General features: G+C 36.4%; 1 protein-coding gene across 3 annotated transcripts in view; it reads left to right on the top strand.

The window, feature by feature from the left end:
* Positions 1-9,477, top strand: part of fam20b (FAM20B glycosaminoglycan xylosylkinase) — a 31,246-nt gene extending 21,769 nt beyond the window's left edge. For all 3 annotated transcript variants that reach the window (XM_079584332.1, XM_079584333.1, XM_079584334.1), the window contains exons 8-10: positions 1,923-2,114; positions 3,035-3,094; positions 6,432-9,477. In XM_079584332.1, coding sequence (XP_079440458.1) covers positions 1,923-2,114; positions 3,035-3,094; positions 6,432-6,663 — 484 coding nt within the window. In that variant the 3' untranslated portion in view covers positions 6,664-9,477. The remainder of the gene's footprint in view (positions 1-1,922; positions 2,115-3,034; positions 3,095-6,431) is intronic.
* The last annotated feature ends 13,672 nt before the right edge of the window (positions 9,478-23,149 follow it).

Genomic DNA, 23,149 nt, shown 5'->3' on the forward strand with positions numbered 1-23,149 from the left:
ACATATTTTTATCACCAGTTTCTCAGCATAAGAATGTCCATATGTAAAGTAATTTATATTGTAAAAAAAAAAGTGTTCAATACTATCAAACAATACCTACCTTTTGACTCTCCTTGTTTTAGTTTTGGAGTTACGAGTCTTTACTTTTGTTAATGTCACTCAGAAAGCAATCGTTTTATAAATGCTTACCAGATGTGTGAGGACTGAACCAAAAGGATACCTTTGTTCCAAATGCTGTAACTTTTATACCAGCAAATATATGTATATATATACACTTTTCTCAGCAGTTTCTCAGCATGAGAATTTCCTAACGTAATGTATATTTTCTAAAATAAAATTGTGTTCTATCAAACGATACCTACCTTTTGACTCTCTTTGCTATAGTTATGGAGTTATGAGTCTTTACTTTTGTATATATCACTTTTATGCCCCAGGTCTTTAAATAGTTACAAAATAGATGTATGAGATGATAAAACTTATGTAAAATGTTACCTAGAGGAAAAGAGCCAGAACAAAGAACGAGATAAAGAGAGCAAGCAACTGTTACAATCTTCTTTCATCTCTTCCTTGAACATGTGACTTTAACTCAAATGTAAGACATTCAAACTGACCAATCAGAAGTTTACAACTTCCCCTACCAAACTAAAGGTGTGACATTTGTAGAGTATTTTAAAGTCTACACTCTGTTTGCTGCTACTAGATGCTGCAGATCAGTATAAAATGCATGAAACCCTTTTACATATTAACCTTATCTCTATCTTTGACACTTTACTGGAAACTTTTGGTTTTAGCAGCCATTGAATGAAACACGAGTCTAGTTTGGCTATTACTAATCAGTTCATATTGTGACTACTAAACAGCAAAACTCAGATATTTTGGTCTGAAATTCTCTGAAACTGAATGTATTAAAGTTGTTCAGGTTCAGGTTTGCCGTTTATATGCTCTGAATGTCATTGGAGTACTACAGGAATGAGTCCTAAAACTTGGAAATTTCCAAGAATCAAAACTTTTGTTGGTCACAGAGATTCTTTTTTACAGTGATCCAAAAAATCCTGTTGGCTTTTTTGTCGAGCGAACCAGGACAATGCTACTTTGGTTTGGCCTACAAAAAAATGTAATCCCAGCACAGCAGCACTCTATTAACAGAAGAGAAGTGTCTTTCTGGAGATTTTCTGCATTGTCCTTTTTTCCTCTTCTGTGTACTCTAAGTTGCTTTAACTTGTTTTTATTACATCAGATAATTGCATTTGACTTGGGCGGCCCCCTAAAAAATCCCTATTGATGTAGCAGTGTGGAAAGTTTTGCTCATACATTTAGGTCTCACTGTGTAAATGGTGAGAAAATCAGTTTTTCAAAAAGGAAAATCAGTCCTTTTTTCCTAAATGCTGTCTTTCCTTTTCACATGAACTGCATGGAATCTTTTTCTGTATGTTTATATATATATATCAGCCCCTGGTAAAGCGCAGTGGTTATTACAGTGGTTTTTGAGCCGTTGCCAGGTGACCTGATGGGTTTTCAGAGCACATAAACCTGCGCTAAGCATCTGACACCTGGAACACAGTGAGAATGAGATTTCTCTAAGACTCTGAAGAGAAATTCACATATATCTAGAGCCGATGGAGTCAATGGATGAACACTAGGGCTGCAACAACATATATAATCGATAAAAATCGATTATTAAAATAGTTGGCAACGAATTTCATTATCGATTCGTTGTGTCGCGCGACACGGAGATGTAAAAAAAATTTGTGCGTATATTCTGTTCTATTGTTAAGCCCCACAAAAGGGACAAAAACATTATAAAGCATCATAAAGTTGTCGTGTTCTATATTATATAGTTAGTTGCAGCCCTAATGAACTCTGTTCAAGAGGATGTCTCTGTTTTTGATTGTGTTTATCAATGGCTGTGCTGTGTGTGTTAGGTGGGAGTATGATGAGAGCTACTGTGAGGCAGTGAAGAAAATGCCCCCTTATGATGCTGGTCCACGGCTCCTGGACGTTATTGACACAGCCATCTTTGATTACCTTATTGGTAATGCTGACCGCCATCACTATGAGAGTTTCCAAGATGATGGAGGAGCCAGTATGCTCATACTTCTGGACAACGCCAAAAGGTAGAAAGAAAAGAAACGGATTAAAAATATAGAGATCCATTCACCTACAAGTTGATAAACAAGTAATTATAGATATACATATAAAATCTCACTTAAAGTTGGGGAATTCAATTTAACGTTTAATTTAATATTCAACAATAATATTGAACTGCCTGCATTGACACCATTATATGAGAACTATACTGAGCTGGACGATGACATCGGCTATATATATATAAATGAATTAAATAACTTTTTTACAACAAAAATGAAAAAACGTCACTGAACTTACTTAAGCTGGACTGTGACACTATTTTCTTCTGGAAACAAATGTTGTTGCATTATTTTCCTGTTATCTTTGTAAACCTGCTTTGAGACAATCTTGTAAAAAGCGCTATATAAATAAATGTGACTTGACAATTGTAATCGAAATTATACAACCCCCATTGCAAATCAGGTTTATTGGCAAAATTGACAGACTTTCAGCTGTTTGCAATGAACAAATCAAACAAAAGTAATTGAAATAGCTCAACACAAAATAAAATGTACCAAGGGTTTCCCCAAATTCAACTGAAAATTTAACTTAATGACTTCTGCAGTGTCAAAATTATTCAACCCCCTGAATATAATCCAGCACAACAGCGCAAAACAGGTGTAATCAAGGGCTTCATTAGTTGCACCAGGTATGCTTGAGCTAGAACACATGAAATATCTATTTGACTGCATGTTAGAAACATGGCAAAGAATTTGGCTATATGCACATCAAAAGAATGGGTATTGAACAATTTTGACTTCAATTATATACATGTAAAGCACAAATCAGTCTGTTGAACTGGTATTCCACCTGAAAACATTTGAGAAGCAGTTGATCTAGAGAAACGTTTTAGTTTTTTTGGACAAGATGCAAGATTTGAAGTTTGAAATTGTGTTTTCTCCTGCAGTTTTGGGAACCCCGCTCTGGATGAGAGGAGTATTCTCGCCCCTCTATATCAGTGCTGCATGTGAGTACTCACACAAACACAGTGATCCTTAAAGTCAGCATTAAATGGAAGTCGCGATTAGGTTTTGGTCCCCTATTGTGAAATATACGAGTGAAATGGCTTCTCGAACTAGATATGCAGGGCTGGGCGATTCTTCTGATTTTTTAGATTAGTTTGAATTTAATGTTTTGCCACAATTAATTATTTTTAAATCGAGAAATCACAGTTTTGAATAAAAATGTTAGCAAACGTTACATTTAGACGGTGACAATCCAGCAATGATCAAAATGATTCGACCACATGATGGTGCACCTGATTAACCGCTCTCGTGTGACACGCTCTGTGAACGTAGAACACATCACGCCTTCAAGCAGCTGTTCACACAGAAATGCATTATTGCGTTGATAAAAACGGTTAAAAAAAAAGCTACGTTATTAGACGCGAGTTAAACTTTCTTCTAACTTGAGTGGCATGTTTTTAGAATGCCGTTTCAAGGGTGAAGACGCTGCAAAAGACATGAGTGCAACAGTCAAACACATCGGCCAAACATAAAAACAATGGAATGTAAAAACCTTTAAAAAACTACTACTGTATATTTGATATTTCATGTTTGCATGATGGTGACAGGATGAAAGGTGCTGTTATTTTCTGTTTTTACAAAGAATTTGCTGTTAATAATAGCCTATTACTGGTGTTATTTATTGCTTTTACTATATAGGAAGTAAGTACCATGTTTATCATGACTTCAGTGCATATGGAATATAACTTTTGTAACCAGATGATTAATAAAGAGAATGTCACTTAAATCATATTGTAGTTACGTTTCTAAGTTGACCACTTAAACATAAAAAAAAAATAGAAATTGTGAATTGGTCAATCGTTCTGAGAAAAATTTAGATTTTTTTGCCATATTGCCCAGCCCTCACAGCAGTAAACAAGTCAAGTGGGAGGGGAAGTTATTTTTGTTAAATATTACAAGGACACATGAATTAAATCAAATGATGATGATGTACTCGGATAAATAATTTATAATAAATACTACAGTAATCCATAAAAAAATAAGAAAAATGAGTTAGTATTGTATTGATTTTTCTTGGTGACTTTAAAGGGGTCATGAACTGGAGTAGCATTTTTCCTAGCCTGATTTTAGCCTCTGATTTGAACACTCTGTTTGAAGGGGCGTGTCATTGTTAGACTTCGGTGTAAACGCCCACTGCTGTGATTGGCTGACATGTTTGCATATGAAATAGCTAGCATTACATGTGGAACTCTCTCGAAAACTTTTACTACGTTTTTACTATTACAACTATCGAGATTAACGAATCGTGAAAAGTATTGATTAAAGCATTAAATGTATTTATTTCATCACATGGAAGGTTGCAGTGATGAGCATTGAGCAGATGACACTGACAGTTGATCGCGTGAATCGAGTGATTATCATCATTGCAACGCAATTTCTGCAGTTACGAATGCTTTCACCAAATAACAATGCAAACACGATGTAAATACAGTAAGAGCTTCGTTGTGCAGTGTAACAGCGTCATTAATTTCATATTAAGTTTTGGAAAGTGTCCAGATAAACTCGAGCTGTGTGATTGACAGCTTGGGCGATTGGACAGTGAGCGTTTTTTGATCGTTTTCTATTTATAATTTAAACAGTTTAAATAAGATTATTTTCATCCTACTAAGAGAAATTATGTGAAGTTGATCGTTTAATCACTAGCTTGATTTGATGATGCATAAACAGTAATGAATGGTTTTGAGAGAAAGATAATCTATCTGAACTTGAATAATTATACATCAGAAATCACAGATCAGGTATTAAAATAAACATGATTACTTACATGGTTGTGTTTGCAAAGCCTGCGTCGAAATTGCGACTACCAAATAAACTGCTGAGACATTCACATTGTTGAAAAACTTTCCTAGCATTAGGATAGTTTGGAAGGTAATGGTATTGATCCTGTGTCGATCTTTTCTCGTTCTCATGTCACTATTCACTAACTCTCCAGTGGGCGGCGTGGTGATGTAGACGTAGGCGTTGATGTGCTTTTTGCAAATGCGGTCTTTCACTGCCTTGTGACGTCACAAGTCTCCCCTTTTTAAGATCCTGTCGTTTTCTGGCCTTGGTTTCAATAAAAGCTGTTTTTGGAATAACAAGGAAGGTTTTAGTCTACAGGATATTTTTAGAGTATAACGCCCTCTTAACTGTCAAAAGATCAAGGAAAAGGAAATGAGAATTCAAATTTAACTTTCAAACCACTTTAGGTTTCTGTAAATGACAGGCCCCAGGCAGTCCCTAACCTGTTGACTGTTTATTTGTTTACTGTGGTGATGAATGCTTTCTGGTCTTTTTTTTGTTTTTGATTTTTATAAACCGAGGTCTAAACGCTGACGCGCTTGTTGACCTTCAATTACACAAAACAAGCTTGAAGAGTCTATGATTTTGAGTGTTTTTGCGTCAACATGAGTCAAGTTTTCTTCTGGAACATGTATATGTTGGTAGTTCATCAGCTTTATTTTGTAGGTTGATTTATATGAATGACACCATTCAGTTGCGTGTGCTGGACTTTTGGAATTAAGAAAAAAAGTGCTCTGTTTTTTGAGTCCAATATAATTTTTTGTTTCCATTTGATATTTACACGATTCGGAAACAGAACTTACCTTGGAAAAATCAACTAACAACCTGTACTAGTTGACATTCATATTGAAATTAATATCAATAACAACATTTTACTTAAAACCAATGTTTATGAGCATTTTTACATTGCTCCAAAATATACACACTGCTGTTCAATAGAAAAGTTGTTAAATTGTAATAATATTTCACACTGTTGTGCTGTAGCCTTCGTGAGCACAAGAGACTTCTTTCAAAAACATCTCAATGTCTTTAAAATCCCAAAATTTTATCTTAAAAAAGAGCAATTTAGCATTGTGCTGAATAAAGCATTCTAGGAGATATTCAATACTTTGATTAGCCTTCAGAATGCCTTAGTGCTCCACGTACTCATTATCTCCTTAATGAGATATTGATTGACTAATAGATGAAAAGATTAAATGCTGCTTTAATTGTACATGTGTGCATTAAAGACTTTCTGTCTGACTACATCCGAATTAAAGGTCGCTCGAACTGACACCGATTTTGAAGCAACAAATCAATTGGAAATCATTAATTTTCCGTTAGTGATGCGACAGAGTTCAGCATTATGCAAATGTGCTGCGAACGCGCCAGTGACACTAAAATAAGACATTGTTGTCTGTTTAGTTGCATCTTGTCATTTCATTTTTTTTTCTTAGAAGAGCCAGACACAAAGGATTTGATAGGTTATTTCTGTCTCTCTTTGATTGTATCCAAAAGGGTCCGCGTCTCCACCTGGAATAGGCTAAACCTGCTGAAAGGTGGAGTGTTGAGTTCAGCACTGACACAGGCTACGGCCCACGATCCCGCCTTTCCGGTGCTGACAGGGACTCATCTCAGCGCGCTCGACCGCCGTCTCAACGGAGTGCTGGCCACCGTGCGGCAGTGCATGGAGACGCAGGGTGCGGACAACACCCTGATCGAGGACCGCATGAACCTGCCTCATCCTTAAACACACTGGAGAAACAAGGGAAGTGAAAATGTGTTTGACTCTTGATGCACAGGCTCCTTTCGCCTTTCTGCTACGAAGGCGGAGACCCGAAGGCCACAAGAAATCTTAGGAGCCGACCTGGGGGAGTTTGTTTCACTGGATTCATTCAAGACAGACCACGGAGGCCAAGAAGACTCTGTGAAGAGTCACTCTTAAGTGAAGAGGCCTTGCCAACATGTAGGTGGAATATACTACTCCTGTTTCCTGTTACTGCTTTTCTTTACCGTTCACCCTGTCTTTTTTTTTCTTTTGGCCATCCAAGTCCATTTGCAGGAAGATGGACTAATGATTTTACAAATATGGAACTTGGAATGAGAGATTTGGCCTAATTAGACTCCAGAAGCTGGAAAGTGACCCATGACAGATCCAGAACACTATTAACAGACTTTTTACATGATCTCTTCACCCAGATTGTAAACACCGAACTATCTTATGAATAATACGGACTAATAATATTATTGATCTAAAGATAAAACAAATAGATTGGCTGTGTTCTGTATGCAGTGTTGTACAGAGCTGGGCCACTGTTGCTACTGATGTTCAGAGAAGATGATGAAGACAACAGCATTATGATATTGCTGTAAGACATTTTCAACATTAAAAATGATTATTTAAACTTACAAAAGTTTGTGTATGAACTCTTTGTTCACAAGATGACCTGTTATGGCCTGAATAAGAAGAAAACCGTATACAAATGACAGGGACAGCAACCTGTTGCCGCAGCTTTCGTCTGCTCTGTGCTGATGCTAAGCTTCTGTTTGCTGCTGTATGAACAGCTAAAATGAATGAGTTCGAGTCCTGACACAACCTGGAGGACTTTCTGAACAAGTGGCGCTCTCTGCAGACTCAGAGCCAACTGACCAGCTCCCCCTCTTTGGACGTAATGGGTGGAGCTTAACCTAATTTGGTTTAGGAATGAGATAGGATGTGGCTGGACCTTTAAGCTCTACCAGTTATGTCCAGAGTGTGTGAGGGCTTTGTGTGCACAACACAAAAATGTCAAAATGCTGGGCTTGGTGAGTATCCACAAACACAGTTATGTCTTGAGTTAAAGTAAACAGTTAGGAAAGAAATCGGGTGCATGTCAGTATCCACCTTTTTCCTAATGATCCTTTGGCGTTTTAGATTATGGGAGGCAATTTCGATTTGGGAAATTTCCACTCAAAAAGACAAACAAATCATAAGGTTGCTCTACAAATAATCCTTATCCATCAGTTTGACTGAAGTAAAATAATGTCATCTCATTGTGCCCAGTATTTGAAAATGCTTATTATGGTGTTCGTTGTCTTTCACTGATTGTTTACAGTTTAACGGAAGTTACTCAGAAAAGGGTTAATTAGATCTATACATGGTCTTAAAATGACAGGAGCCTTCAATTTCTACTGTAAAATAGCTCTCCAATATGCCTCAGAACCACACCTAATCGCCACGGACCAATGCTAGTTCGTAGGCATTTAACAGTCAAAGCAAACTCCAGAAACAAATTAAGTTTGTTTAGCCCTGATTTTGTTATAAATAACATCACACCAGTTCATTTAGCTATTTCTTGTGAAGTAAATCTGGTGCCTTAATGTACCTGCTAATGTACCTTTAATGTTACTTTTGTAGCTTTAATAAGGGTCACTGTCCGTTTAATTCATACTGTGAAGACTATGCGGTGTTTTATTATACATTTGATTATTCAATTTCTGTAGTAGGCCATTAGCTGAATTCTATTCTGTTAGATAGAATTGCAAGAAAAACTTGTTTATTTCACCAGTATCTTTTATTCTTGGGCTCCAGACTGCGGTCGCATATACGACCATTTTCTGAGAATGTGTGAGTTAAAATTTGACGTGCATGGTCTCATTTGTGCGAGTGCATGGTCACGCACTCAATCGGTGTCTGCCTAACTGCACTTACATTCGGGACTTATCTAATCTGTCACGTATTATCGACTACGGCAAATCTGCTATTCTTCCCTAGAAGATGGTTCGGTTAACTGAGTAGAACGTCAAGAAGTAGCAGTTAAATTGTGTCATCCATTCACTGTGCCACAGTATATGATCACGTCATTATTCATTCAAGCGCGATAAAGTACAGAAATTAAGTTCTTATTTTTGCACCTTAAGTAATCCGCGCAGCCGCAAGAGATCTCTTTCGCGCTTGAACGGACAAAAACACAAGTATGCCAAAATGTTTGCTTTGTCGAGTATCCTCATAAGCAGTCTTAAATTAGTTAAAAGGTGTTAAATGAACGCAAAGAGTTGTGAGGACATCGATACGAGTCAGATTCGGATTCGCGTCATGTGCTTCAAATCTTAAAGTGACAGCAGCCTAATAAACCTGCTGCTGTTATGTCACTAATGTAAATCAAATAACGAAAGACAGCAAATCACTCATTGCTCTTGACTGAACTTTTGTATTTTTAATAAGGATTAATCTATATTTAACTTATAATTTATGAAGTGAAGACTGTTTGATAACTATTACATTTCTGTATATTTCATACCTGTTAGATTTTATGTTTGTTTGTTGAAACACTTTATGTTGTTTCTCTACATTAATTAGGAGATTAAATGTGAAATTACAATATAAGAATATATTAAGAACTTTAATGTTAGGTGCGATGACCTGCAATTAATTACACAAAAAATTTGTAATCAGTTAGTTTTGTTTTTATCGATTAAAAGCACTAATACAAATATAATCAAACATTAAAAAACTTACATGGTGATTTCTTTTATCGTTTTTTTTATGTTTTTCATTTCATAGTTAAGATTAAAACATTTTGCCAACATGAGGCCTTGTGTCATTGTCAGTCTTTTTACATCAGTGCAAAACTAGGATGCAGATAACTATTCATCAGCATGCATTGATTAATCCCACGTTGTAGTAAAAGAAAAAAGGTACCAAATCATGTGCTGGTGCGACCAACTGAGAAAGTTGGTAGCACCAGTGCAACCAGTGGAAGAATTAGTCTGGAGCCCTGTGTCCTATTGTTTGTAATTCACTTCTTTATATACATAAATTATATTGGGTTCACGAGAATGAGCTGTAAGACTGTAGGAACTGGAATATGCTGAGCCGCCTGGGCTACTCTGAGAAAACAGAGGACCTTTCTGGAAATGAACATTTGAACTCTCTGGTTTAATGATTTAATGTGAACAATGATCACACATCACTATACATGTTTGGTATCGTTTGAAATGTCTCAGTGTGACTGGTACAAAGGTCTCATCCCCAAAGAAGTTAACCAAAAGGTAGGCTACTAAAGTTTTTTAAGAGTTTAGAGGTATCTTGCTTACAGAGGGTGTACTTTGGGGCACCATTGACTTCCATAGTGGGACAAAAATAAATACTATGGAAGTCAATGGTGCCCCAGAACTGTTCAGTTTCCCACATTCTTCAAAATATCTTCCTTTGTGTTCAACAGAACAAAGAAATATATACAGGTAAATGACAGAATTTTCATTTTTGTGTGAACAATCCCTTTAACTAATCATAATGAATGTCACTTCAGTTCTACTTTCTGAGTATGAATTATCATATGCAGTAAAAGACAGAACAATATAATGCAAGCACTGTAAGTGGTTTTGTCATGCTGATATCGCAACACAGTTTTTCACCTCAACGAGAAATAGCCTATAGACCCCTTTTCAGTTAGTAAACATGGTGATGTTTTTTGTGGGTGGAGCTTAGTTGGTTGCAGAAAGATCCCTGTGGCCGCTTCACTAACGTTAGTTTGCCAGTTTTGTTTTTTAACAATGACTGGAGAAAATCTGATTTTATCTAAATGTGCAAGGTCACTCGCTGTCCAGGACCGCAAAAAGGATTTGCAAAAGTTCATTTTAACGGAAAGAACCAGATTGGCTGACCCGTACACGCTCAGTCAATGCATGGACGATCTGACAGGATTAACGTTATCGCTACTTCCGGTTGAGAAGCTGACTTGTTCTACACTAACCTGATAGAGAAACCGAGCACAAGAGAAACTGCGGGCATATACATCTTCAGATGGCTAACTATGTGCTGAATGGCCACTTAGGCTACAAGACTTGTGGTACGATCCGAAGTTCTGCCAAGGCCAGAAGACGACAATGTAAAGAGTGACATTACGGTGCAATTTTAATTGTGAATATTTTCTAGAAATAAAAATTCCAGATACAGCATATTAATGTTTTAACTATGCATTTGATTACCCTTTCTTACCAGGTTCTTCAAAAAGTCTAGTTCCAATCAATCAAAACAACAATCATAAATGATTCACAAATAATCACAATAATTTAGAAAACATTATGCGATAAAATGTAAAATTGGTACTTGGTTGTTTTAAGAACCCAACAACACAACAAGATGACATTGAATAATAATAATAGTAATTAAAGCTCCTTATGTAGTTGAATCTGTGCTGGTTTGTATTGGCCACCTCCAGTTTTCACTCTGTTTTGCAACAAGCTAGCGCTGTGACGTAATTGTGATGTCGGTGCAAAAGGGGTCTATTGTCACGACGTTTTAATATTGTGAAAATCTCGTCACACCCTTATTACTGACCTGTTGTCAATAATGGTTTTGGACTTTTTTTTACTTGCATTAGAATCATATTAGTTTCTGCTGTGGTATTGAGAATTGTGAAACTTCTCTAACTAATTTTTCATAGCAACTTAAAATATACTTATATATATCGCTATCATGTAAAAAAAAGAATTACTTGAATAAGGTCATAACGGCCAGTCCTAATCGTGTTAATTAATCATGATCATAGTATTGACCAAAATAATTGTCATTTTTGTCATAATTGAGCAGCCCTACAGAGTAAGTCAGTTGGACGCTGTGTGTGAGCCCTGTGATGGACTGGCCGTCGGTCCAGAGTGTTACCCTGCCGTTGGCTGGGACAGCCTCCAGCATCCCCGCGACCCTACATATACCACAGGCGGCTTGATAAATGGATAGAAGTTAGTTAAACTATAAGACAACTGACACTTTGACACTGTGTGGATCATGTTCAAAGTTAAAAATGAAAATTTACTCACCCCAATTTTTGGGGCAACTGTGCTGTTGGTTTACTGGAAACTTTTGGTATGGACTGAAAAAATAGACTCAGGTTTCATGACTCGCCTAAAATTAATCATTTCATATAGTCACTGACTAACAGTGAAACTGTCGAGTTTTGATTGAAAGGTTTTTGAATATTCCTCATGAGAGAGTGTATGCCACTTTGTTATAAAAACTCCTCTCTAACCCCATTATCTGATCGTGTTGTTTACATCACAACCCAATCTGATGTTTGCTTGTTTGCTGCCTGTAGCTTGGCTATGGGATTTCCAGCGTGCCTCTGTTGGTGCTCGTGTGGCTAGCGTCCTCTTTGCAACTGCTGCAGTGAATCTTATCTCTCCAGTCACCTTTAAACTCGACTGGCTGTCCTAAATATCTGACACCTCAAATGCGCTTTCTCATCTGAGGCTGTCGGGCTTGACCACCCACTTCTCTGTGGGCTGTGGGAAGGGGGCTCGCCTGAGATGAGGGCTGATATTGACTAATGAGGTCATTCTCTTAGTACAGGTGGAGACGTATGCACTGAACGGGGAAAGCCCGGTGGGCTGTTGACAGCCCAATGATGGGAAGTTATAGCAAAACAAACGGTACATTTCAGTGCAATAAAGTCACCGGAAAGAGAAAGTGGATTACAAATGACTGTTAAAAACGCATCATATCAACATGATCAAAATCAAATGTGAATGAAGAATAATATTTTTTTAACAATTATCTTTGAGTAATTATTTGTATTTATTTAATAATTTCATATATTTAAAACAACCATTGGTTTGTATATTTTTAATGATAATGTTTATATATATATATATATATATATATATATATATATATATATATAATTATAAATATGTACAATTATTTATAAATATTTGTACAAATTTAAGTAGAATATTTGTATTTTTTTTTGTTTTTTCAATAATTAATTTGGAATCATGTGTTTAATATTTGTTTTATTTTAATCATTCGTAAATAATTATATAAGAACTGAATCGTGAAAGAACTGACTAAAACTAGTGCATAAACATTTCAAGGTGTTTACTGATCGATCTGAAACTGAAATAGTTCATTAGAAGTGGAACAGGTGTGTGTGCCCACTCCAGCTTGGGGGGAAATATCAAGCTTTGATATGTCTTCTGGAGTCTCGCATGTGGCTTCGCACAGAATGTTGTGGGGTAGAGGTGAGTGTCTGACAGTCTAGACATTCATCATCACGCAATAATTATATTTATTCAACAAGATAACGATATTTTAAACGCAGTGTTTGTTATGAAGTAGCAGCGGAGAGGGAGTAGAAAGCATGATAAATGATTCACAGCTCTCTCTGCTTATTCTCAGAAGAGCGCTTCTTACAATAAGGGCAGCTGAAGCTAAGCAATGTGGGTCAAATTTGTAATCCTTGAGTCATGCGACGGAAGTAACATGTTTTCCCTTACCCTGAAACTATGTTCCTGCACCTTAAATAGCTTAAATAGTGAGTATTAAAAGGTCATTCTCTGAATAAATTATTTTGACCAGAAAGTCAATTATTCGTGAAGGCACTATAATAATAATAAAAGTGTAAAAGTGACATCTCAAAGCACTTCACAGCAATATAAAAGAAAAGCATTCATAAAACAGAAGTACGTTTAAATATACAATACAAATATAAAACATGTAATCAAAACAATTCCATAATTAAATGGTATAGAAAACATTGTTAGAAGTAATCAAATAAAAGGTTTTGAGGTAAGATTTAAAAACACTAAGGGCGTTTTCACACCTGAAAGTCCGAACCAAGGTCCGAACCAAAGTTCATGTTTGATACATTCGGTAAGTTTTGGTTTGGTTTCACACTGCAATTATGCGAGCGCACTAAAGAACTTTACATGACATACTTGCGTCCTGTCGTCATCTATGTGGGCTGCATCTCGACATTGATTGGTTTGTAAACGGACGTGCGTCTGACGTCAGCGTATTGTCAATTTGGTGGGTAACTTTGACAAGAATGAATGAACAGACGCATATCGTTGCCACTATACTGTTATTATTATGGCATTACTACTTGCTGCACCAACTACAACCGAGGCTAGTTCAAATTTGCCAAATGAACGTCCTCGTCGTGCAAACATTTTATCGTCGCCGGCAGGAAAGAAGACGACGGCAAGTGTTTTTTCCAGTTGACATTATGTCGTCAGACCATATTTAAATTAAAAACCTTGTCTCCTCCTCTCCCTATGTGCTACCACGGCTAATTTTTCCTGCTATCTTTGGCTACGCGGGAACCACCTGAACTTTCACACTAGAAACAAACCAAACCTTTGTTCAGTTTGATCCGGACCGAGACTACCTCTTTTCGTCTGAGCAAATTTCGCCTGTTTGGTCTGGGGGAAGTTTCAGACCTGTAATTTTGGTTCGGATCAAACTGAAAAGTCCAAACAAGGTAGGTGTGAAAGAGCCCTAAAAGATTCTGCTTGCCTAATCTCAGAGGGCAGAGAGCACGTGAAAAGAAAGCCCTATCACCCATAGATCTTAAACGAGATGGCGGAATAGTTAGAAGGCAAGCGTCAGAGGAGCGGAGATCACTCGTTGGGAATGGGATGTAGGGGATTGAGAGTTCTGACAAATATTGAGGAGCCAGACCATGCAAAGCCTTATAAGCAAGCATGACCATTTTAAAATCAACCTGACAGGGAGCCGTTTTAGGACTCCAAAATAGGAGTAATGTGATCCCTAGTCTTGGTCAGGCAGAATTTTGAACAAACTGTAAAAAGTAGCTTTTGAAACCCAGGACAGTAGAGCATTGCAATGTGAGAAAATAAAAAAAAGTGTTAATGAACTTTTCAGCCACCGGAAATGACAACATAGGGCATAGTCTTGCAATGTTTCTAAGATTAAAATTTAGTTTGAAACTCTAAAATAGAGCCATCCACATTTACGTAGCTGGTGGGGTGAACCAATAAGTATAACCTCAGTCTTGCCACTGTTTAGACAAAGAAAATTTCGAGACATCCATTTTTTCTTTTCTTAGAAATGCATTAAGACAAAAAGCCAACAGCCACATTATCATCAAGTTTTGAATGTATGTAAATCTGAGTGTCATCTGGGTAAAAATGAAAGTTAGACCAAGTGATCTTAAAAGTTGACTAACTTCTCTTTCTGCTATGTCCAGGTCTCTAATTTCGCTAACAAATCAAACAGGCTGCATAGATCCCTGGCGCTTTTTTCATCCCTCTGACAAGGTATTTTCTTTCTTCTCTGGTGTGCACCATGCTTACTCTCGGATTGATTATTTCTTCCTTGAATAAAGCCCTGCTTTCTTCGGTTATTTCTTCAGATTACTCTGCCATTGTTATTTCTGATCATGCCCCGCATATGTTAGATATCTCCTTTTTGCCCGCTTTTAAGAGCTGACCTCAGTGGAAATTCGATGTAGGGCTTCTTGCCAGAACTGACTTCTGCGAATTTCTATCCAAAAATATAGACTTTTTCATTGAGACTAACAAAACGGAAACCATGTCTGCTTCTCTTCTATGGGAGACATTTAAAGCGTTTATTCGTGGTCAAATCATTTCCTTTATTGCTCACTTAGCTAAGACAAGAAAATCTCGGTAAAAAGAGCTTATCCGTTAAATTTTAGAGGTTGATAGACAGTATTCAAGCGATCCCAAACCTGATCTTAAGTTAAAACGTTCGAAGTTACAAACTGAATTTGATTTGCTTTTAACAAATAAAGCTGAATATTTGATTAAAAGAACTAGAGACACCTATTATGAACATGGGGATAGAGCAGGGCGTCTTCTTGCTTCCCAGCTTAAACATCAGTCAGCATCACGCTATATCACACAGATTTATGATATAACCATTCTAATGAGCTCTTTACTGACCCTCAAAAAATTAACTCTGTCTTTTCCTCCTTTTACTCCAGTCTTTATACTTCTCCAACTTCTCCTTCTGATGCTTCCTCAATGAAGTCTTTCCTACATAATTTAAATATACCCACTATTAATACATTAACAGAGGAGACATTAGATATGCCTCTCAGGCTAGATGAAATTACCACAGCATTGGTCTCATGCAGTGTAACAAGGCTCCAGGGTCTGATGGCTTCCCCTTAGACTTTTATAAGAAATTATCAGCGCAGTTAGCCCCCTTATTGTTTGATATGTATAATGAGTCATTTGAGCAGGGTTTTCTCCCAGCCTCATTAAATCAAGCATCTATCTCTCTTTTATTAAATAAATAAATAAAGACCCAACTTTATGTAGTAGCTATAGACCTATTAGTTTATTGAACGCTGACATTAAAATTCTAGCAAAGGCTGGCAAAGCGCATTGATGCATGTCTTCCTGATATTATTTCTGAGGATCAGACCGGGTTTATTAGGGGACGTCAGATGTCATCTAATATCCGGTGATTGCTAAATAAACTTTTTAGTCCTTCTCTGTCTAAGACCTCTGAAATTATCATTTCTCTTGATGCTGAAAAAGCATTTGACCGTGTGGAATGGAATCATTTATTTACTGTATTAGAAAAGTTTGGCTTTGGGGACAATATTATCTCATGGATTCGCCTCCTATATTCGGCTCCCTCTGCAAGTGTTAAAACTAATGCTGATCGTTCTTCATTCTTTTCCCTCTCCCATGGGACACGGCAGGGTTGCCCTCTGTCTCTGCTCTTTGCTTTAGCTATTGAGCCACTTTACTAAAAAAAAGTATAATTGCTTGTAGAGACTGCTGATTTAATGTGTCCACTTCTTTTGTCTGTATAAAAAAAAAAAGTTGACTAACTGGAAAAACGTAGATGCAAAAGAGTAAAGGGCCCAAAATTGATCCTTGAGGAACACCAGATTTCACCACCTCTATGGCACTGAATATGTGTGGTGTGTTATTGTAGCTTTGTAGCTGCTCTGTAATCTGACTAACTGATTCATGGTTGAGACAAAAATGGAAAGTGTGTTCGGATTGTATGACAACAGCCATGTGTTCACCAAGGTATTAGCAAGATATCAAATCTGTAGCATATTGGCAATCAACTGATATTAGAGCTTTTTCATTTAACCATCTGGGGTCTGAGGTGTTTTCTGGGTCCTGGAGGTGTTTTGACATGCTCTGATATTTGCGCTTATTTCTGTTACTTGTGACATTTTCATGGCTAAAGTCTTATTACACTGTATTCAGCACTAACTCTGCTACAATAGTATATCAGCAGCATGTAGGCTATGTAAAAGTTTGTAGTTTTGAGATAATGATGTTTATGCGTGGTTTGTAAAAAAATAATAATAGTCACTGAAATAAGGTCATAATACCCATACTGATTATTTCTTCACAAGACTTTTGAAAATTGTATCATGTAGCCTATAATATTTGCTTCAAAACTATGTGAAAATCATCCTGCATACTCATTCAGATAAGACAATATATTGATTTAATATTTGTAAGACATGTTTTGTGTAAGAAAGCTGTATGCGAGGAGGCGTTAACAACCCATGCATATTAAGTGTTTCACACCTGAGAAAGACAAAGACCCTCGCATAATGGCCCTGTTAGGAGCTCTCAGGCACTATCATTATGAGGCACAAAGAATGACTGCATTTAAAAAATAATGGCTTTGGAATTATTTACAACACAACATAATCCAAAGATACACAAAAAAGCACATTATTGAACACACTGATTACACCTTTGTGCCATTCCTGAAACATAGGTGTCATACATACCTGTCATTTCCTTGTTGTTTGATTTTTCATTTTACCATGTAGGCCTACAAGTACAGAGAATCATGTGAATGTTTAAGTCAGCAGGACTCCATCAGTGGTCTCTCATCTGGTCCCTGTAAAACAAGATTGTTTTACAACTGTGAAACAACTGTGTACATGGTGATATCAAGATAAACTATAGGGCTGCACGATTGTGGGAATCCATTTTTAGATTTTTAAAATTGGGTAAAAATTGCGATAAAAAAAATAGCCTATGTAATGAACACCTTGTTGTGTCTTGTAGGCATATACGTGCAGTGCTGCATACAATAATAATAACAAGCCTATAACAGCTAGGCAGCCTATAAATCGTTAAACACTTCAGTAACACTACACTAGAGTAAACATATAATTGATTATCATATGTTACTTCAAATGTTTACAATTGTTGTTATGAAATGAGATTGGAGTAAAAACATGCGTTTTGCTTTTCAAACAGACAGCGCGTGCAAGAGAACATTTACTGAAGCGATGGAGCCGCTGAATGTGAAGTTTATGCAACAATAACACTAACTAATATAATTCAGAATTATTTCTTACCTTAAAATCTTTGTCTTCAAATAGCGTTCTTCTTCGGATGTAAATCCAGCAAACTCGGCAAACAGCAGAGGACTGATGAGATTAGGTGCATTGTTTTTGAGGTAATGAGCGCGTTCGCGTGACGCGTGACGCGTGACGCGTGGGAGATTTGCATGTCTATATATTTTGTGGGTGTAGTCACATTAAAAATAATGAGCAAGGATTTGAGAAACTGGATATCTTGTTGGTTTTATACAAATTACTTAAACAGAGAATATTTGTTTTCTTTTTGGAATCAGGTCATTTAAAACTACACACTTAAATGTTTATAAATATATAGAGCTCAAATGTGTGACAAGTATTCGCTGAGTTTTGTTTATGTTTAGGGACGTGCTCAAGAAAAAAAAATTCACGAGACGGAGAGGCAGAAAGCACACCGTGTTTATTTTCTTTATTTTACGAAAGCACAACGTTTTGTTTAGATTGTAAGTGGACGCATACAAAAGTAGACATCTCACAGATTCTTTTTTCATATTTCTTAAGTCTGTATGACCATACATGACGGAGTATTTTAAGTCTATGTTGCTGCTATGTAAAAAAAAAAAAACAGCAAAACGCGCCCGCGCGTTTGCCGACCCCAGAGGGTTAATTGTGCACTTCTAATTTTATTTTTAGATTACCTTTGCTGCCATCACTCTTAAAACACTAATAATTACATAATGTTTATTCAATGTCAAATGTAACATTTAAATGAATATCCATTTTTAATCATGTACTCTGTAATGTTGTGATGCAAAAAGCACTTGAAGCATTTAAAACAAGCTTATTTTATTTTTATTTTATTCAAATAATTGTATCTTAAAATAGTATATAGTTTTATTTTCGGCCACTTAGTTAACATGAAAAGGATTATAGACAATGGCCAGAATTTAAATGTTATCTATTATTATATTTGCCGAAAAGTTCCCATTCGCTAACATAGACCTTTTATGCATGGGCCTTTGTGGTGTGTTGTCTTCTTCAACACCACACACTATGAGCAAAACTGTTGAATCTAGGATTTTTTTATCATCCTGTTTGTGTTCTCTAACATTTTGAAAATCTTATAAGATTTTAAATATATTTTGGTGTGGCCCTAGCATTAGTCAGGTTAGACGCCACACTGTAAAAAAATTATATGATCGATAAGTTATGACAACATATGATTTTACATCACTTTAACTCATCTTCAACTTACTTATAAGTTATACACGATTTTAAGTCATTTTAATGTAATTAATGTTGAAATGACTTTAACATTAAGTTTATTGTACTTTATTTAAGGCAGTAACGTTTTTACAGTGCATACTGAATTTAACACTGAGAAAATGAGACGATAGACTTGCAGTCTTTACAAAGGCAAGCACGGTATAAAAGGTCCAGATCACGGCATTTTCACAATTCACAACTTTTAAAACTATTTTTATTTTTTAAGTCTAAAATTCCAACGTTTCAGTAAATATTAATCTTTAATGGATAGAAAATGTTGAGGCTTAAATAAATGTTGATAACTTAGCCTATACGTTTTGTGATTTTACAGGTACTTTAACAATCGTAAATGAAATCTACTTGAAGTATATAGTTTAGGAACAGGGCCACCGTGGTAAATAACGTGATTAATTTGAGGTTTTAACTGATCAATTGTGAAAGGGCACTTCCCCCTGCATTTTGCAAACATAAATATAAAAACATTTGGCTAGGTACTTAGATGTTTAATTAAGTACAATTTTGACAGTATCTGTACTTTTTACACCTTTAATCACAGAGGACTGTGCCAATGTATTCCTCCCGTCCCTGGTTCACAATGACAGTCCCCATTTAAACATGAATTTACACATTTGTCATTCTTGCATAACACAACAAAATTGTACATTTGGTACAGGGACAGTCCCTCTGAAGCGATCAGAGATTTAGTAAAAACATTTCAGTTACCAATCCTAATCTTCAGAAAGCTCTGTCTGCCCACATATGGTCAAAAGCAGCCCACAGGGTTTAGTATAACACCTTTTACATTGATGGATCATATGAGCAGAAAGATTCTGTTTCTTTTTCAAGTTTGCTTGTGTTTAGTTTCTCAGTGTGATACATTTACAAGTTTCAGTGATTATTTTACAAGAAACAAACATGAAACACAATCTACCTTTTGAAAAAAAAAAAATTAAACATAAGGCATAAAGGTTAACAACTTGAATCCTTTACCATGATGAATCGAGCATTAGTTTTCTTGGTTCTGTATTAAGCTGAACTGAATTTGACATAGATGAGGTTATTTGTACTAGTGGGGAAATAGTGGTGAGTGTGGCATAAGGAATGATAAGAACCATCCAAAAACATTTCATTGACTGACTGAGCTTTCCTAGGTCAACATATTTGGTTGATCCTGGAACCACTTACCAGTCCAAAAATTTTATCCTAACCATATACCTACCCCTTAACCTAACCATACCTGTAAGTTACCCCTAAAATCAAAGGGAAATGACCGGTAAATATATAGTAGAACCACCTAGCCCTTATTGCCTATAAGCTTGACCTAAACTGTAAATTTATCCCTTAAATAATCTGATTGGTTGATTGAAATATTGTTCCGGATCAACGAAGATGTTAATCCAGGATCATGTTGCACTTGGTAAAATCATGTTCTCCATGAAAAAGCAAGGCATCTGTTTTAGCTTTCAGACACAGTCTGTATCCCGAATATAGCAAAGAGCCTAAATATTCCCTCAAATTCCCTGTATGTGTGTGTGTGTGTGTGTGTGTATATATATATATATATATATATATATATACACACACACACACACACACACACACACACACACACACACACACACACACACACACACACACTTGGCAAATAACTGTTGTTTTCTGTTTCGAATCGGGTTATCTGTGATGATTCGAGTACTGTAGTGAGATAAGGTGAGAGAAGTCCCAAACACGTAGCTGTGTAATAGCCTTATCTCTTTTATCATAAGAGAAGGAATCTCTAACAAACTTTCTGTAGCTGACGTGCCCAGCCTAATTTTTAAACAAATAGTTTTTGCATTCCGTCCTCTGTGAAATTACCTCTGACCACTGCATTCCTGTCCCAGAGGGGCTTCCCCTGTGGCTTTTGACCAACTGTCTGCTGGACGGAAGTGTGATATAGGCTTTCTCAGTGTTTCTACAAAACACATTGGCCTAGAGATATATCGCGATGGAGAAGAGGTGTTGATGGTGGTGGTTACAAATGTGACACTATGCTTAAGTGTGCTCTGACTAGTCGACCTCTGCTCGAAATGTACAAAACACATGGGTTTTTTAATAAAGAAATAGCTCACGAGCGGCAGTGTGACATGATACAGTGATACAAATCAAAGGGCCTAAAGGCCCCTCAATCGTCGTAAAATCACGGTAACGCACCGCATACGTATTGCTAAAAATAACGAGCTGGATGACAGCTTAATATAGAGAAAGACAAGTAGACTAACTTGGATCGTATCTTAAACATAATATAAGTTAATTGTAATATTATATTTATTTCATATTTTTGTGTTGTTAGTTCTATTGTCTAGTGAATGGATTTCTGGTCTATTTTTCTTAGCAGAAGCTAAAGATAAAAATTGAATTCCTTTATTTATTATGGAAGTAACTGGATTAATGTACAATGTGACAGGTAATTTGTGCAAATTAAACCCATTCAGAATGATGCACTTTGCATCGGGATCCTGATCATTAGTAAAGAGACACTGAATGACAAATCAACCATTTTGGGTGGTTTCTGTGTTTGGTGGTGTGCAGTTTCATTATTTCATGATTTAGCTAACGCAGGATATTACTTTGTTCTTTTTTAATTGACAAAATTCTTAACTGTGATTTCATACAAAGCAACATCCTCAAATGATGATAGAATGAAATTCTGAAATAATAGGCTACAATAAACAAACGCATGACAAATTCTCTCATTTAGGCCTACTCACCCTCATGCCGTCCCAGATGTCTGACTTTCTCTCTTCTGAACAAAAAGCGAAATGCTCTGCCAGTCCCTCATGCAAATCAAATGAGTCTCTCAAAGTTGACACTTTAAAAACCACGCAAAGTGTTGAATCAATGTGTTCTGAAGCTAAATGGTATGTTTGTAAGAGAAAAATACTAATATTTTATGCTTTTTAAACGGTCAGCCATCGCTTCCAGCCAACTGCACGCTGACGTCGTGTGAGCACATGCTGTGAAACTCACGCGAGAAGTGATGGTCAACAGCAAAGCTTATTATTCCAGGGAGCGAGTAAATAATGCTTCTTCCTCTTGATAAGATTTATGGTTTTCACAACTTTCGTTTTTAGAAGAATCAGATACATATAGAGTTTTAAGTCTTCGAGAAAACGGTTAAAAAGGCTAAGGCCCGTTCACACTAAGGACGATAACTATAAAGAAGTTCTAAAAATCGTTCTCAGTATTAAAGAATAGCAGAGTTCATACCACTACAGCTATAATATAACAGCACAGAGAAACTATATGGTTGGAATCACTTTCAGATTTTTTTTTCCTTGTCAGCCAATCAGAATCCATACTGTAACGAGTTCGAGCATTTAAAGTGACAGACAAGCACGCGCTTAGAATGAACAAAAGAACCGCTGGTGTAGACTCTTGACTCTATTATAGGCCAGTTATCTTTATAGTTAGTGTTCTTGGTGTAAACGTGCCTTTTAATTCTTACTAAATTTACAAATTCACTTATTTATCCAAAAACAAAATAAGACTGGATAAATATAGTCCACAACGCACTTAGGCTGTACAGCACACCAGCGAACGCATGCATGACAGTTGGCCTAAAGCGATGGTAATAAAATGTAAAATATTAGTATTTTTGTCACACGTGCCTATTCCCTGGGGTCGTATGGAAAAATCGCATTGGCCTTCCCTTGAGTTTCACTTTTTTTGTTAAATGAGACAATGTTTGCTCTGATGCCGTTTTTGGAAACATAGCATCTAAGCCTCTAATCTCAAAAGGAAAGGAAAAGAGAAAGCATGAAATAGGCCTATGTGTGGAATAAGTCTGTGAGTTGTGAAAAAGATTGTGAAAAGACGTATATTAGCATACTGGAACTCTTTGTTATTAAAAATGTTTTCTTTTATCATTCA

Source organism: Phoxinus phoxinus (genome assembly GCF_949152265.1).
Source record: "Phoxinus phoxinus genome assembly, chromosome: 16".
NCBI lineage: Eukaryota > Metazoa > Chordata > Actinopteri > Cypriniformes > Leuciscidae > Phoxinus > Phoxinus phoxinus.